Raw genomic sequence first — 17,996 nt, 5'->3', positions numbered from 1 at the left:
AAGTCATTGACTCCGTGGAACGGTTAAACTCCTTTTTTGACCTCCCTCACCTTTGAAACTCGGCAAATCCTACTTTGCTTTTCAATAATCAGTTTGATCAAATATCGAAATGATACGAATCTCCAGCGTCTTAAAACTTATTTCCGAACAAACCGAATCCTTCATCATACTTAAAGTTTATGCGGAGATATTTGGTTTTCTCCTATGTATATTTAGCATATATCATTTTGTTTTACTCCCAAAACAGAGAAGGGGTTTGAGCATATATGAAGACGGTTAGTTTCGCCATAAACAGCGTTAAATAGAGAAGGGCCATTCATGTACATGGACAATGGACTTTCCTGCATGAAACTGTACCCAACGGCCAACCCTTTTGATCTGTTGATTGAATAAACTTAAACTTAATATCCTGAGGAAAATATTATTCATGCTAGTAAACTTCAAGAATATTTAACTACGAGCATCCATGTTCACAGTTTTACACTAATAGAAATGCTACGTCATCAAATTCAGTATTCAATCATCAGAAATGTGATCACAGGGCAATGAATTCCCTAATATACATGTAAATATCACTTATTTATATCACAAAGTAGTAGTAAGATAGTAGTAGCAACTTACCCCTAATTAATACTATACCCCTTAATGCTACAAAGCTACATATATACGTGCACAAACAGAGACAAGATTACACGAGAATAGTGATCATCATCTAGCTAGCTCGCATATGTAAATGTAAAGCCTAATATTTATTACTTAATTATTACATATTTCTTAAAGTTCTTCTATATATATATATATTTAGGGGCACTTGCGCCTGCCACCATTGTTGGGATAATTAAAGTATCGAGCTAATATGAGAAAAAAATACTTCTATTTCTTTCAAGAATGCCAGGTGGAGACATACAACGATCAACAAAAAACTCTCAAAAAACACCTCACAAATCTCTCAAGACGATATTACACAACTCTTCTGTGGGGATGATTAATATTTTATTATGAAAGCCTTACAAGCTTCTTTTACCAAAACTAGGTAGGAGGAAGCTGGATATGGACAATGGTTGGTGAGATGGAAGGTGACTTGAATATACCTTGTCATTCATAAGTTTCAGGAACTTTCATAGAAATTGCTAGGAATTAAAATAAGCTTAATTTGCTTGTAATCGGATATGTCCCGGAAATTGAATTCTTCAATTCTACCAGTATATTCGTAAAAGCATCCCGATATGTCTCCGCATTTTTAGCTTATCTCGTGTCACCACCTTTGTCTAATGGCCGATGGATTCTCCTTTTGTGTTGATCTTCACCAGTCTCAATTAGTCTATCAATCGTCTCATCAAAGGATACCGAACATCAATATGTTTTGTACGGAATGATTACATGGAGTTCTACTACAAGTCTAGAATTAGCACTAAATAGTCATATAAAAAAGTATCTTGTACTCTTTCCCGGATCCCAAGTTCTCGGAGATATTTTGTTTAGCCACAACATTTCTTTATGGACAAATTACAAGGGATAATGTATTCATCGAGAATCGTTTAATAAAGCACACACTTCCGCAATCTTGATTGCCTTTAAATAGCTCCCCCCGCAAAGTTGTAGATATATCCCGAAGTAGATTTTCTACTATCAATATTCTAAATAAGACAACATTTACGTATAGCCTTCCAAGATCGGATAGTATCAAAGACATAACTTCAAGCGGTACCCTTCAAGTATCTCGAGAATCCATTTATGCTCTTTGCATGCGGTTAGAGAGAACCGAATATCCACAAGCATAGCGATTAGTGTGCATACCATGGCATACATCGTACTTCCAATCATCGAAGAATATCTTATAATCTAAGATCTCTTTCCTTGATTCGTGGGACATGTTCTTTTGCTCAAATTTTTATTTTCGCAAGTGGAACACTAAATTGTCCAGTATTATTCATGTCAATCTCTCAAGTACCCGTTCAATGTACTCTAGATAGCCATAACTTGCGATTCTTCCCAAGATGAACAAGAGTGATTTGCATCCCAAGAATTTGGAAGTCTTTCATATCAAAAGACTTCTAGAGAGTTCTTTCTTTAGTTGGTTTATCTTCATGGGTCTTTCCCAACTTAAACATGTCATCTATATATAGTAGAAGAGCAAATGAAGGTACCGTCTGGAAGTCTCTATGATACACACTCATCTCTTCTTCCTGTCCTTGACTCTTCATAATAATAAGTCAAACTTCTTATTCCATTGGGTGCTCGATTCAAACCATACAAGCTTTTAGATAGCTTGCACACGAGATTATACTTTCCTCAAAACCTTCGTCGCCGCATATAGATTTATTCTTTCAAATCTCCGTGAAGAAATGCTCTCGACATCCATCTCGCTCAAGCTCCAAGTTCATACTTGTCCGCCAAGCCAAGTATAATCTCGATTGAGGTCATCTTGACAACTTGCAAAGATCTCATCAAAGTCAATTCCTTTCTTCTCTTTTAACAACCAACCGAGCCAGTGTTTCACCACTTGTCCGCTTGCATCCTTCTTTAACTTGAACACCCATTTGTTTCTAGTATGCCTTCTTCCCTTTCGGAAGTTCTACGATCTCATAAGTTTGATTTTTAAATAGAGATTCTAACTCATTTGGTTATCAGCATTTTGCTTTATCCTTATGAGACATCGCTTTTGAAACTCTCCGGTCATTTTTTGTAAGCAAAAGGTATCATTTTGTTTTTTTGGTATATGGCCTCCCTACGAACTTGGAGCTATCCGAGAAGAACTACCATCATCCGTGTCGTGTGAAGGTTCATAGCTATCTTCGGCTCCCCGTTTGGACTCTCTTCTCGTCTCCTCATCTTCTTCTCGCTTCCGAGTTTTCTTTTTTTTTTTTTTCGTCATTATTTCTCAAGAACAATTCGTGCTTCATTTGAAACTTCGAGCAATTTGACTTCGAGACATCGTGGATTTTTCAATATGCTTCTATTGTCGATTTTCGTGAAACACAACGTGCTTCGATCACTTTTTCCCTGATCCCATGTATCCAAACTCTTCATTTCCGTAGCCAATGAAAACGCATGGGATAGTTCTCGCATCAAGCTTCGTCCGAGCTCTTTGGATACACGTGCATATGATGAACACCCAAATACTTAAGATGTGAGTATGTAGGATCCTTATTCCGTCCATAGCTCCTCCGGAACTTCAAAGTTGAGTGGTACCTGATCCACTGATGAGATAACATATTGATCGCTTCTCCCCAAAATGGCTTTGGAAGTTTAGCCATATTATATATGTCCGACACGCTCCATGATAAAAAAAAAGTCCGGTTCATTCTTTCAGCAACGCCATTGTGCTGAGGGGTGCGTGGTACTGACTTCTCATGTCGAATGCCATATGCTCTGCAATATGCATTGAACGCCTTGGAAGTATACTCGCCTCCATTATCAGATCGGAGACATTTCATTTCTTTTTCCCGTTTCACGTTCCACCAAGACGTGAAATGACTTGAAGCACTCGAACACCTGTCTTTATTCAGAAATACACCCACACTTTCCGAGAAGCATCATCGATAAAAGTCGAAAATATCTGCTTCCACCGAGTGATTCAACCTCCATAGACTGACATCGAGTGTACCAAACTTAACAACTCGATCTTTTTATTGAAGTGAAATTAAATGATACTCCGTGTTAACTTACCAAATGAGTTATGAGATTGCAAGGAAATAGTAAAGTTGTCAACATTGATAAGATTCTTCTTCATCAAGGTAGTCAACCCTTTCTCGCTCACGTGGCCGAGTCTCCGGTGCCATAAATCCCGAGAAGCCTCCTCTCCGCAATGTTTAGGCTTCGACAAATTAAAATGCGTTTTGTACAATGTGCCACAAACATGTCCTTCAGCAATTTTAACAAAACGCCCTTTGACATTTTCCACGTGCCTCCGCTAAAATGGTTTTCATATATACCACTCGTCTTGAGATCGAGCAAGATCAGGCACATGTCCGACATCCTTCAAAGTGATTGTGCTCCCGTATATCTTTATTTGTATATCACCACGTCATTCTAGAGGAATCTTAGCCATCTTCACCGCTCCAAAGTCTAAAAACCCTCTGATGTCGTGAAGTAGTACCGTGGGGAGTTACGGGTGGATGTGACGATCTACCACCCATTATGTCTTCTACGAGACGTGATATTAAGTAATCATGTCTCATCACGGGTATATTACAGTATTACATCAAATTTATGAGATTGTGATTTAGAACTTCACCACCCTTGTTCTCAAATCGTACGTGAGAACTAGCTCTGCCTTGCTCCTTAGCCATTTGAGCAAGTCTTCTTCATGAGACCCTATATATGAAGGTTTCCGGCCATATATTTCCCCCGACTTTTGCCTCTACTTTGCCATTTTCTCATCGTTTCTTTGTTGTTTTCCTATGGTCTTCCTCGATTCTCATCACTAGGCACGAGTCCGATCTCGTGCTCATGTCTTTCCTTCTTGCCTCTTCATTGAACAATGCATCCTTGACCGCGTTTCATGGTAAGTTATGAATCTGGTTGTCCATTAGTTCTAGTAACAACTAGTGTTTCCCAACCATGAAGGGAACTAAGAAGTAGAGAGATTGCATTTCGTCTCCAAGTGGCATTTCTACACAAGATAATTGATTTATAGATTTGAAGAAGCTCACATGTTCGGGCAACGAAGTTCCACTTTATGAATATTAACAAGTCCCATTTTATGCCTCTTGTTCCGAGCGGTCTTCATGTCTTCCAACTTCTTCCAAAGCATAAGCGTTGATTTCTCAGGCAACGCAAGACACTATGGTCAATCCATTGTCCTTAGATTTGACCAATAGTTTTTCTATTAATTTTCTTCCACTCTATTGACTGCATTAATACCCTTGATCAAAAGGTCAACAACCGAGGAAATCTTCCATCCGAGGTTTCCATCAGCTTGATGAGTTGGTAAATGGAGCATAATCATAGCTCCGAAGATTTTTGACTCGTCAATGGTCATTTTTCACCTTCTCAATAATTTGCAAAATAATTGAGGGACCAAACTCGCAATTTTTCAAAATTACAAACCGACCGGTAAGGCATATAGATGCAGAGCACCAAGGTAATTCTTTCTCGGTTAAGATGTGGAAGTTCGACTATGCCGCAACCACAGAAGCATACATTCTTAACTTTTCCCGCCTCGATACCACTTGTTGGGGAAATTAAAGTATCGAGCTAATATGAGAAAAAAAAATACTTCTATTTCTTTCAAGAATAGAAGGAAGAGACATACAAGCTCTAACAAAAAAAACTCTCAAAAAACACCTCACAAATCTCTCAAGGATATTACACAACTCTTCGTGGCAATAATATCCGATTATAGAAAGCTTTACAAGCTTCTCTATTTATAGGACCAAACTAGGTAGGAGGAAGCGAGAGAAGGTGCGCGAGTAAAAGGAAGCTTCAATGGATGAAAAGGTGACTTGTGCGAGGAAGCATCCCTTGTCATTCATAAAAAGCTATAGAAATTGCTGTGGAGTTGAATCCTTTCAATTTGCTTTCAGAATCGGATATGTCCCTGAAATTGAATTCTTCAACCATGGGTAGTCATGTTATAGTAGCAAGGGCAAAGTTCTTGATTTCCAGAAGTGCCAGGTGGCACACAGTTACAACGAGCACAACAAGTCCCACATGCTCTCTTGCACATTTTCTGTCTTGATGCAAGACGACATCTTGCCTCACATGCTGCTCCACAATCTGCAAATTGTAACAACTCAGAGTAAGGGATGGATTCAAGATTTTAAGTCAATGAAAGCTGGTCCTTAATGCAACGACTATTACTTTTTGTGACCATGAAGGAGTGGTAAACGAGCGGGTTGAATTGGATATGGGCGGGTCGAAAACGGATAAAATATTCGATCCGCCCATAGTGAACATGGATAAAATTAAAATGGGCTAACCGACAGATTAGAGATATATCCGTATTATTCATAGTTTTAGGAATAGTAAGGTCAAAACACAAGCTAAAAATTAAAATAAGCTTATAGTTTCCTAAAACAAGAACTCATGAACAATAACAAGCGGACAATGGATATTGATAACATGAATATTCATTTTTTTAGTGGATAATATTCATATTTGATCCATTTTTAAAAATTCAATTACCCAATCCATGTCTAATGGGTCGAATTGGAAGATTACTTGTCTTTCTTAAGCATTTTGCCAATCCTAGGACTAATTAGTCATATAAATAACATCCATCCCTTATTGATGAACCGTATTTGAGTCCAGAGTTTAAGTTTATGATTGAAATTATTTATTACAATATTTCTATTACTATAAGAACGTGTAATTATAACTAAATAGTATATATAAAAAAGATTAAATTTATTAAAACTTTCCAAATGTAAGAAATGTGTCGGAACAAATTTTGTTTAAAAGAAAAAGTGTCATGGACAAATTAAAGGGATAATACTCTCATCTTGAGAATCTGAAAATTTAATGAAGGACTAGCACATCTTTTTTATGAGTTTTAATTATATATTATCAGTATAATTTTCCTTTACATTATAGGTCCCTTTCATCAGTTGTATCAGTTTTTTTAAAATTTATTTTCAAGATTATCAATAAGACAACATTTACGTATAAACTTTCTTTTAATAACCTGATAGTATAAAAATTCATTTCAAGCGAAATAGATTAAAGTATGTAAAAGAATACCTAATTTAGGGGTGTAAGAACTTTCTGTTGCATGCGTGTTTACCTGAACGATCAAATACCACAAGCATACGTTAGTAACAAGCTCCATGTAAAAGAAAATAAATTCAAACATCATCACTAAATATCTTATAAGTAATAAGATTTTTCTGAAAATTCGTCGTTGAATAGGATTAATGATCAAATTTTTATTATTTGGCGACATAAATTGTCCATTGTTTTGTGTCATAAAAGAATATATAATTTCATGATCAGCACTCAGAAGCTAAAAAGGATACCACTTGTTTGTCAGCTTCAACAAGTTGAACAAGAAGTAGAGAAATAAAAACCATAGCAGCAAGAAGCAATTTGGAGATGGCCATGTCTATAAGAGCTCTAGTACTGGCTGAATAATATTGTTTGCACCGTATTTGAAACTTAATACCATTCATATATATAGAGAGAGAGAATGAAAAGAAGATAAATTTAAATTAAAGTGAGCAACAGCTGTGAACAACTAGATAAATTAATAATAAAAACTCTTGTTCCTTTCCTTGACGTCGACAATAATCTAAATATATACTCATTGGCGGAGATAAGGAAAGGATATGTTTAACCAAAGAAAGGAAAAGGGAAAGGATATATATTTCCCGTGATCTTAATTAAGAGAAAAGCACCTATATTATTCTTTAATAATTCCTTGCATGCTCTCGAAGGTGCCAATTGTTACCAATAAGTAATCTCAAGATCAACTTTATCATCATTAAAAGATTAATGTTTACCTACCTTTCTTTGAAAAAATTACTAATAATTTATCGGCTGCTTTAATTTGTTCCACAATTTCACTACTCCATCCGTTTTAATTTATGTGAACCTATTTGATTGGGCACGGAGTTTAAGAAAGAAGAGAAGGTTTTTAAATTTATGGTGTTAAATGAGTCACATATATTTTGTGTGGCTATAAATCATTGTATAAAGGTAAATTATTTTCAAATATAAAAAGGAATCATTTTTTTTTGGCACGGATTAGTAAGGAAATAGGTTCACAAAAATTGAAACGGAGGGAGTATTATTTTTTTTTTACCAACTAGGGCGCACCGTACGGTCTCAGAACAACTTATTAAACTTTTGTTTCTCACACTTAATAATTCCACAACTCAGTAAAAAGGAGTCCTTTGCAGATTAAAGAAGAGGGTGCTTGGATTGACTTATTTTAAATGCTTATTGACTTTTAAGTTTTTTTTTTTTTTTTTTGAGATGTTAGGAAAAAATAAAAAATGTTTTTAAACACTTATTTTTAGGTCAAAAAAGTATAAAAATATGCCGAAAGTCAAAAATTGGCTATTCCCAATTTATGACTTTTAGCTTTTTAAGTTATTTTTGAAAAACCAATCCAAACACCCTCTAAACTGTATAACAAGTCCTCTAGGTTCCAGGCATAGTCATTCGATCATGTGTTTTGCTAAGTTGTCTTAATTTTAATAAGGAGTTAACTTTCTCTTTATTAGTGATGGGTAGGTTAGGTGCTATATTTAGTGATGGGTAGGTTAGGTGCTATATTCTTTCCTTTATGTCTTTACATTTTAGATATAAATTTTGGTGGTATAAACCTTATTCCAAAACATTTTCTTTGGCCAGGGCAAGAGTTCCGACAACTTTATCCTTAAGTATTATTTTTGGGTTTTATATTATATATGTTGATAGTATATATATAAAAAAAATAGACTATATTATTGTAATTTATTTGGATATAATAGGTTGTTCTATTTTTCAAATTATCGTATCAGGCTTGTGTAAATAAATATCTATTGTTTTAATAACCTAATGAGTAAAATTTTATATATTTGTCAAATTGACACACAATTAAACTTTTTTTTTTAATTGCGTGAGAGCGTTTCAACGCTGTAAAACGGAAGTATGAAATGCATACATGTATTTGAAGCGACAAACCAGGTATATTGTCACAATGTACAAGTCTAAAACTTCTAATACGATAACTAGTTAAATTAGACAGATTAGAGTGAAACGTACATCTGAATTGAGGAATTTAACGGGGAAGAAACAGATTTTTTTATTATTAAAAAAAAATACTGATTAGATCAAGTTTAACATGACAAATGAGTTATGAGTATGGAATACTATGGGTGGTCCTAAAGCTACGGACAAATGAGCATAATCTTGCAAGCGAAACGTGAAGGACATTACATTTTAATTTTTTCTGTATAGAACATATACAGGTTAGTTAAATGTTATGGTGTTTAAGAAGTGTTTATGCTTCTATCTTAATTAAAAGAACTTAAAAGACTATAAAGGGGTGTGTTAGAGTGATTAGGAACCTTCATTAATTTTAACTAAAGGTTTAGTTTTCAGAGTAATTAAAATTCTTTTTAGTTGGAAGTGCCTTACGTTTTAGTGAACTTGCTCGTCTTGAATCTAACATAATCAGGACATTAAATTTCGAATATCACATGCCTAAGATAAGAATTACCCTATATTGCGATTTTTCCTCATAGTTTGTCGTTCTATGAAATCTTAGCAATCTGTAGCAAGCAGAGGTTATAAAAAAAAACCCTCTGATTGCCATTGTGGACAGCTTATGTGTAGGTGGAGTGACGATTTGAACGTTATGGATTTCAAATTCGAAGATAGTGATATTAAGTGTTAATCATTGAATTTAAATTTACTTTTCTATACATATTTAATAAAATATGTAAAATATAAATTTAGAACTAAAGTAATCGAGTTTAATCAAATCGTACGTGGATTTCTAGCTCCGCCCTACTAGACTAGCTAGCTTGTAAAAAGGAGGTCGATGTGTAGATCAACAGAGGCAAATGGGGGCAAAAGACAAAGGCCGCAGTAACAAGAAGTTTATCTAATGTTCGAGTATTTTAAGGATGCCAGCACAAATAGATTCTTTTTCTTTCATTTTTTATTTTTTCTCATTTCATAATCTATTAACTTTAATCAGCTTCTCCTGTCGCCCAGGTTTTCCTATTGTCTAGAAAGAATTCAGTACAAATTTTCCATGAAAAGTTGTGTCTTGATTTAAGATAGAGCTTCGTCGTCCAACTCCCAACAAACATCCCAAAGAAAAATATGGGAATTTGAACTTTAGATGTCATCATCTCATTTGTCTTATAGTTTTGAACCGGCCCACTCCGTTCTAACGATTTGGAGATAGAGATTTGGCTAGAGGTACAAGGGTTAATCCGAACTTCATTCATCGTAAAATTATATTTTACATATAAGATTGCACATATTTTTTTTTATGTGTATATAAAATGTTGAATCACTTTAACTTCTTCATATATTTATATTTTAAATTCGTTTAGTGAAAATCTTGGCTCCGTTATTGAGTTGAAAGTAACAACTAGCTAGCAATATCATCAGCAACAATCAAAACGTTGGTCGTCAACTCGATCCAAGTTCCTTTGCTAATATATATATATACATACATACACGTACTCTCTCTCCGACTTACAGAAAGATACCGGCATATGAACATGATTTTGTTTAGGTTAATAATGAAATGAAGCATGTTTCTAATATTGTGTCACAAGTATTATTTGATTATTATTTAAAGAACTTAGCTTTATTGGTAGTCCTAAAATGATAAATGTTTAATTGATGAGCAACTAACTATTTTGCTAAGATGAAACTTTTGTATTTTATAGATGCATGTGTGTGCAAAGGGAGACAGAATATTCTGGTGTAATGGCAGTTGATGCTCGTGGTTTGATAACTTCATGCTTTTGGTTTTCTGAAGCAATTGCAGTTATAGTGGCATTGTGGATTGCGACTCGTAAATGATGGAGGAATATTTATACCCTAGGATATTGCAAAGGAATCTGTAATTATAATTCAGGCCTGAAGTCAGCACTTTTGTCACCCCCCAAATCTGACCCTGGATGATGCTATTAACAACATCGGAAGCACCTTATGAATCAATAGACATCAAGTTCCTTTTAATAATCTTTCGTCAATTATTTCAACAAGTATTATAAACAACTAATTAGATCATGATCATCATTATAAACTAAAGTCAATGGGAGTCTAATATAAATGTATCGTCATAAAACGTGGCAAACGCCCCAACAAGTCATACGAGACTTCGACAATCTACCGACAATTCTGACAAATATCTATGAAGCTTCTAAGATAAATAAATGAATAGACTAACTTCGGGACGCAGCTCGAAAATTGAAAGCAACAAACTCAGGTCGAGGGGTGTCCCACGAACAAGCATGTGGGCTCACTAGTAAGTCTGGAAAGCAGCAAGTTCTCCTACTCCGCACGCATATCATAAACTTGCTCTTCTTCGTTACTTAAAATACCATAAAAAACAACAATGGTATGCTTGAGTACTGTGTAGTCAGTGAGCGTCTAAGGGGCAATAGTTAATAGCAAAATATATAAATAACAAGTATAATTGAAAACTGTATTGAGAAACAATTCAAAACAAATAATAACATCTCATGAATATCTAGTATAAGTTAATGATTAAGAAATAATCACTTTGAATCCGTAAGTCGTTCTCGATACCTTATGTTCTTTCAAAAACAGTTCGAAATTCAAAAATAGAGTAATCTAGTAACCTTAGTAAAATCGCCAAAAGAAAAGCCAATACCATAGAATTATATCAATTTCAACTTATTGTACCATTTATCACGTTAAGTCATTTCACTCATGAACTCAAGTTCATCAACAAGCCACTCACAGGCAACCAACGGATCAACACATGCCAACTCATAGGCGAACAATCATTCGATACACAGGGGCTATTATCCAGCGGAGGGTAATCATCATCTGGACTAGCATACTAATAGATGCACCGGGCTACACACCTCGGAGGTCAATTATCCTCTGGATTAACACGGCAATAGATACACCGGGGCTATTTTTCCACGGAGGCAAATCGTCCTCTAGACTAGCACAACAATAGATACACCGAGGCTATATTCTCACGGAGGCTAATCGTCCTCTGGACTAGCACAATAATAGATACATTGGGCTACGCTCCAGGGATGTCAATCGTCCTCTGGACTGACACAACAATGCTCAAAAGTGATACGTTAGGATCCATAACGGCTAATCGTCCTCTGGACTAGCACATCTTGCCCATACAGGCCCAAACATAAACAAATACATGTCATGGCATATTAACCAAATCATCAATCATGTCTTATACCCGAATTCACTTCTCAAGTCATCTTCTCACAATAGAGGTATTTCAAGTCATAATAAATTCAGAAACTTATGTCCAAATCATTCATTCAAGTTCAAGAAACCCATTCAAGTAAAACATGTTTAAATCCAACCTTTAGAGAAAATAATAAGTTTAATCATCCATATTAGGGCAAAACATGTTCATCACGATAGTATAGTTTGTATAAGGTTTGGTGCGGGCTGACCGTACACGTGCATAACCTTGTTCAAATATAACCTTTAATTCAAAAATAAGTTCAACAAACATCAACCACCAAACTAGGGTTTCAACGTGTACGAACAATCGAGAGGATTCTCAAAACCAATCAAGCTTTCAAAAACATTCTTAAAAGTAGACATGTTTCAAATGATGGTTTCAAAGCATATTTACATATATCAAAACGTTGTGAAAATGTAGACATACTTCAAAAGAGGATTTTTCGAAATCTAGACATACTTTAAAAGGGAATTTCAAAACATAGACATGCTTCAGAGAAGATTTTGAAAATAGACATACCTCAATTCCCACTAAAAGCTAGCAAACATAATTCTTCTGAGTTCAACAATCGTTCTACAATGGTTGTTAATAACAAAGTTTAGAACTTTAGCCAACTCTAGGGATTTCTACCCTTAGTTGAAAATTAGGGCTTTTTATAAGTCTAAAAACTTGTTCTCGACCTCTTATGAATCATTCGTAGATTCTAATCTTGTAATATACTCTATACTAGCTTAACAATATCAAAGTTCATACCTTTTAGAGAAATCCCACACGCCCCCTTCTTCGCCTTCCTTGAGTTTTCAAGAATCTAGGATTTGGAAGGATATACCAGTGTCATATAAGATTGAATTTGGTGAAGAATTGATATAGATGGATTAGGAACTCACCTTAGGGTTTGAGAGAGGTCTCTGGGGTTCTTTTCCTACAAAAAGTAGTCTAAAACGAGGTGGGGAAAAGTTATAACGAAGTTAGGCTCTTAAAGAGTTATTCTCAGTGCGTGGCCATACAACTGGAGGCCCAACTGTGCCGCTGATCGCGCAACAAAGGCAATAACACTGCCCCAAGTGCGCGATTGCGCACCAGGCCTCGTTAGCGCGTTGATCGTGTGTCCAAGAAAACGAACATAACTCTTAGCACAAGCTCCTATTGAGCTCCAACATACATGGTTGGAAAGGTATTTCAAAGACCTACAACTTTTGTCTTTTGAGTTTTCTCAAATTCTTAACATAATTACCCGAAAACTGGGCATAAGTGAGGACTACCTCAGACTTAGACAAATTTAAGAACTCTTACGAACTTCACTATTCGGTTTGAAAAAAGACTATCTTCCACCGAATTCATCCCGAAAGGATTCATATAGCTAAAATGTCATCTTAATACCACTTTACACAATCACACCTAACCCGAATTTACGGAATGTTACAACCTTGAACTGTGAAAAACATATATGAAGATATATGTCAGCTATGGGACATTCCAGATGTAATTTGTTTCTCTTTTGTTGGAAGGAACAAGAATAGACATAGTTATTGTCTAGCTAGTTTCTTGGAGACTTTAGGTAAATAAAGTTTCTTAGGATGAACAATATGTTACCTGGCTTGTACATAAATTCATGACTCTTTTATATTGTTATTGAATAAACTAGTTTAAAGTGGACGGGCGTTGCACGTTTTCATCACGTCAATCAATAAAATATGTGTATAAAAAGCACCTGTTTGACTGTGGATACTTCAATACAATTTAGATATCTTAATATGTAGAATCGTGAAAAAAATGACAGTGTAATGTGTATTTGTGTTATATGCACAATAATCAAATTAATAACATTAATTCATGAACAAAGAAGCTTAAATTTTAATCTTTTGGAGAAAGTATTATATCTTTCACGTTCAAACAACGGAAAAGAAGTTCAATTGAAGAAAGATATATTTCTTAAAACGTGCTCTATTTGTCTCTTTTTTTTCCTTTTTTTTTTTTTTTTTTTTTTTTTTGCTTTTCTTGATCTTGAGTTGATTCTTGCTATCTATTTTTCCTTTGATATTATATGTTTGTTGCTAATGTGGTGATAGACTTTGTTCGTTCTAACTCCAGTGTATAGAGTTCCTATTTTTTTCATTCAAAGTTCATCAAAATTACAGGTAAGAGCAATGGCCTGATCTTTTCAAGTTTTAGAAATTAGCCTAGATTACATTAGCGGACCTACGCACAGACAACAATAACATCGGCTTTACGACGTCAGAATCGAATCTTTGACGTTGGCTTTCCTAAGTCATTCGTGAATAATAATTCAAGGGTGTGAAGAGGGTACTTCTTTGTAGATGCTTGGATGACTAAGTCATCACGCTTCTTATTATGTCGGCTATATTTGCGTGGCGAAAATGAACGAAAAACGAGATGAACGTGCTATTTTCAAATCAATTGGTAGATAGCTTGATATGTTCTGATAGATGAAAAGGGATAGAGAAGGAATCTCTCAAGAATAAAGGAAATCTACTATTTCTATCTATTGATGAGACAAGTATCTATTCTTGATCCATCAGAAAGAAATCGATATGTATCTGATAGAGTCTATATCGTACGTAGAGCGTCCAAGCACTTTTTATGCCTAGTAGCTAATTTATGGGTAATTGATGATATATAAGATATTGGATGACTAAGTCTCTTATCCGTCGACATGATCCAATGCATTGGGCTCATCTCATGGAGGGAAAATCCAAAATGTAATTGTCTTGTTCGCCGCCTCGACGAACTATTAACTTTTTGAACAAAAATATGTATATTAAATTTTGTATTTTTTTTTTGTAAATTAGGGAACTCACATGACATATCCTTTGAATGCGCTTGATGTTAGTAAAAATATTTGGCTATTGGTAAACCGCACTCCTAGTGCAATAGCCCGCAAACAATGCAGGAGAAGTAAATCGCACTAGGCAAGCTCCGTGCGCTGAGCTCAGATTGAGAAGGTTGTTGGTAAGGGAAATTTTGTAATTTGAATATACCTATGCATAAAGAAGAGTACTAATCATAAAAATGTAAATTCCAGCTATTGAATTTTAATTTTAAATAACAAATATACTCCTTCCGTCCCAAAATAAGGGTCACTTTAGCTCATTTCACGTCCATTAAAAAAATAATAAATATCATGTATAGTGTACTAAATTACTCCTGTTTAACTATTAAATGTTTCCTAAAAATTGAGAACTATTACGAAGAAATAATTCTTCAATATAAGGGTGTAGTTGAATAAAATATTAATTTTTGTCTTGAATTCTTGAAGTACTATTATTCTGGAATAATTTTTTTCTCTAAAACGATATTTATTTTGGGAAGGATAGAGTATATAAAGAATAATTTTAAAATCCCAACTCATCCAATTACCATAGTTTCAACACATTTACCTAATTAATTTTTACCCATCTTAATTACTGTATTATAAGTGTATACGAATCCTTAAAAAACCCTTCCTCTTTGTCTCCCGCCTCCCTAGTCCGAACACGCATAGGAGAAGGAAAAGGAAAAGGAAAAAACACACGCACCATGTGGAATGTTATAGACTTATAGTAACTTAATTTCGTTTTAAAATAAATAGAATAATATTAGCTTAATCAACCCTATTTATTTGCCTCAATATCTCTCGTATCAAAAAAGAGTTAATTTCATAATTTCCATTCAATTCGTCTACAACAAAGAAAAAAACATGATAGCAGAAAGAATCATACAATCTGCTTCATTCAATGAAACTGAAATTGAAGTCGCTGATATTTTGTTCAATTTAAAGGACTTAATTCAAGAATCAGAGACTAGGTCACGTGTTACGCCAATTATAAGGAGTTGTAAAAGAAAAAGACCTGATATAAATTTAGGCCTTAATAATTCACCATGTTCATCAGAGGATAGTGATAATGTTGATGTTGAACCAAAATTGGTTGAATTAAAATCAGAGGGAATAAGTCCTGATACTCCTCTTGAGTTTTCACCTAGTGAAGTTGATGACAAGGACAACAAACATTCTTCCAAGAAAAGCAGTAAAAGAAAGGTACAAAAAATTAGTGAAATTTATTTCCTTTTTTCTTGTCTTTCTGTTTGAATTTTAGCACTTTTTCAATTCTTTGTTTATGCAGATTTTTCGTTTATATGTATACTAAATCTCGTCGAATTTTTACAATTGTCTACAATCGTCGTTTTGGGGTGTAGGATAAGGGCTTAAGGGGTTCACAATGTCAGGAGCAGAGGCAGAAAATTGAAATTTATGCGTTCTTATCACGACATTAAGTTAATATACTTAATAATGATGAATGGACTCACAATCAAATACTTATAAAAGTTATATAGGTTTTTTAATATAAATACAAAGTATGAACAAAAGTTACTAAATTCACGTGAACTCATATATATAGGCTAGGTCCGTCCATGCTTGACTTCTATGTATGTTTACTTATTTATATTTTCTTCTTTTATAGTAAAAATTTGATTACTGGCATTTGTAATTGGAAGAGGACATCAATTAGTAAAATGTTTCTATATTTGATTTATTCTTTTCTTTTCGGGATTTTGGTGATGATTTTTCTCTGAATTATTACCTATTGCAGAGAGAGAAATTGCAGAAAGAAATTGAGAAGTTGACTCACTGCAGAGAAGTCCTAAGAGGGGTGAGTTTATTAATCACTTAACAGAAATTCTGTTTATATATTCCTTTTTTCTTTTTTTTGCCGTTTTTCTAAAACACTTTTTTTTTGCTTGAATTATGCAGCAGGTGGAGATTGTAAGGAGTTACTACAACAGACAAAAAACTTACAATCTTGAGTTAAAAGCAATGAAAGAAAGGGTAAGTATGGAAATCCCCCATATCGCTGTCAAATGTTCTAATCTAAAAAAAAAAAAAAAAAAAACTGAAGACTTTTTTATGGTGGATCTCATGTTTATTTAACTTTTTTTTTTTTGTTTTTGCCGGACAAAGAAAGCTCTACTTAACAGAGCTTGTTTGGGTGGTTGTTACGTATTCGTTTCATATGAAAACTCTAGCTTCGTCACTAAATTTAATAATATATCATCATCTCACTAGACCAATAAGATTCACGTTTTTAAAATTACAGTTTGAATAGTGAAACAATACGTAACAACCATTGTCTCGGAATTTATTTGTGGTGAAATTACATTGGGTATGTTGTTGTTGTTATACAGTTTGAATAGTGACTTTGTGTCAAAATTTATATTTTACTAAATTTAGTTGATTACTTGCTAATTACAGGTAATGACAAACTTGAATGGACAAGGACTTGGGCTTAGTTTAGGTCAACATATTGGAAGTTCTACAGTCCAGCCCAATTGTCAACAACCCTTCATTGTGGATCAGAGACTTCAATATCCAATGGGCCAACTTCCACAAGCACAGCCCATATTCTCATCTACTAATGGACTGGGCTTTGTGAATCATACAGGCCCAATAGGCATTCCTGATCTAAATGTCACTTTGGAAGAGACTTTCACCATGAACTCGATGTCTCCCTTTGAGCATAACAAAGACTTTGCTGAAAGAAAGGCCCAATTTGCAGTAGCTAGGAGGAAGAGGAGGGAAAAATTGGCAATTAAGAGATCCTCTGGTTTCAGAAGACCACCAAGTAGATAATACAACAACAACATACCCAATGTAATCTCACAAAATGTAATCTTAGAGGAGTGATACTCGATAATAGTTATCTCTTTTATCATTTTTTAAAAATTTGTCCAGGCTTATCTGCTTTTTTAATTGATGACAAAGCGTGAGATTAATGCTAAATTGACTCTTGGCCTTGAAGTCTTTGTAGAATGGTTTGATGAGAAATTAGCAAATACAGTTCGATTGTAAATGAGGTTATTTTTAGCTAGAAATTAACGGAGATAATAGTTAAATTTTTGTAACCCATTTAACTCTTTTATCATTTTTTAAAAATTTGTCCAGGTTTAGTTTCTTTCTCGTGCAAGTAATATTTGATTATTTACCTTAAATAACCAGCTCTACAGAAACAATAAAAGAAAAACAAAAAGAGACAAGAAGAGAGGTAATTGTGCAAGAAATCAGAAGATTTGCATAGAGGTAATTGTGCAAGAAAAACTATAGTTCTCCAAAATTTTCAGATGTTACGATAATGCA

At 34.4% G+C, this 17,996-nt stretch overlaps 1 protein-coding gene across 1 annotated transcript; it reads right to left on the bottom strand.

Moving 5' to 3' along the window:
* Window positions 1–484: 484 nt before the first annotated feature.
* Window positions 485–7,207, bottom strand: LOC132040658 (gibberellin-regulated protein 1-like). Its single transcript, XM_059431315.1, has 4 exons — window positions 6,960–7,207; window positions 6,685–6,727; window positions 5,566–5,721; window positions 485–827 (listed from the first exon to the last, which is right to left on the bottom strand). The coding sequence occupies exons 1-4, from the start codon at window positions 7,110–7,112 to the stop codon at window positions 802–804; spliced, it is 378 nt and encodes a 125-aa protein (XP_059287298.1). The 5' UTR covers window positions 7,113–7,207; the 3' UTR covers window positions 485–801.
* Between the last annotated feature and the right edge of the window lie 10,789 nt (window positions 7,208–17,996).

This window comes from Lycium ferocissimum, chromosome 12, assembly GCF_029784015.1.
Source record: "Lycium ferocissimum isolate CSIRO_LF1 chromosome 12, AGI_CSIRO_Lferr_CH_V1, whole genome shotgun sequence".
Taxonomy (NCBI): Eukaryota; Viridiplantae; Streptophyta; class Magnoliopsida; order Solanales; family Solanaceae; genus Lycium; species Lycium ferocissimum.
Note: the sequence above shows the minus strand (reverse complement) of the source record. Positions and strands in the feature narration are given on the sequence as shown.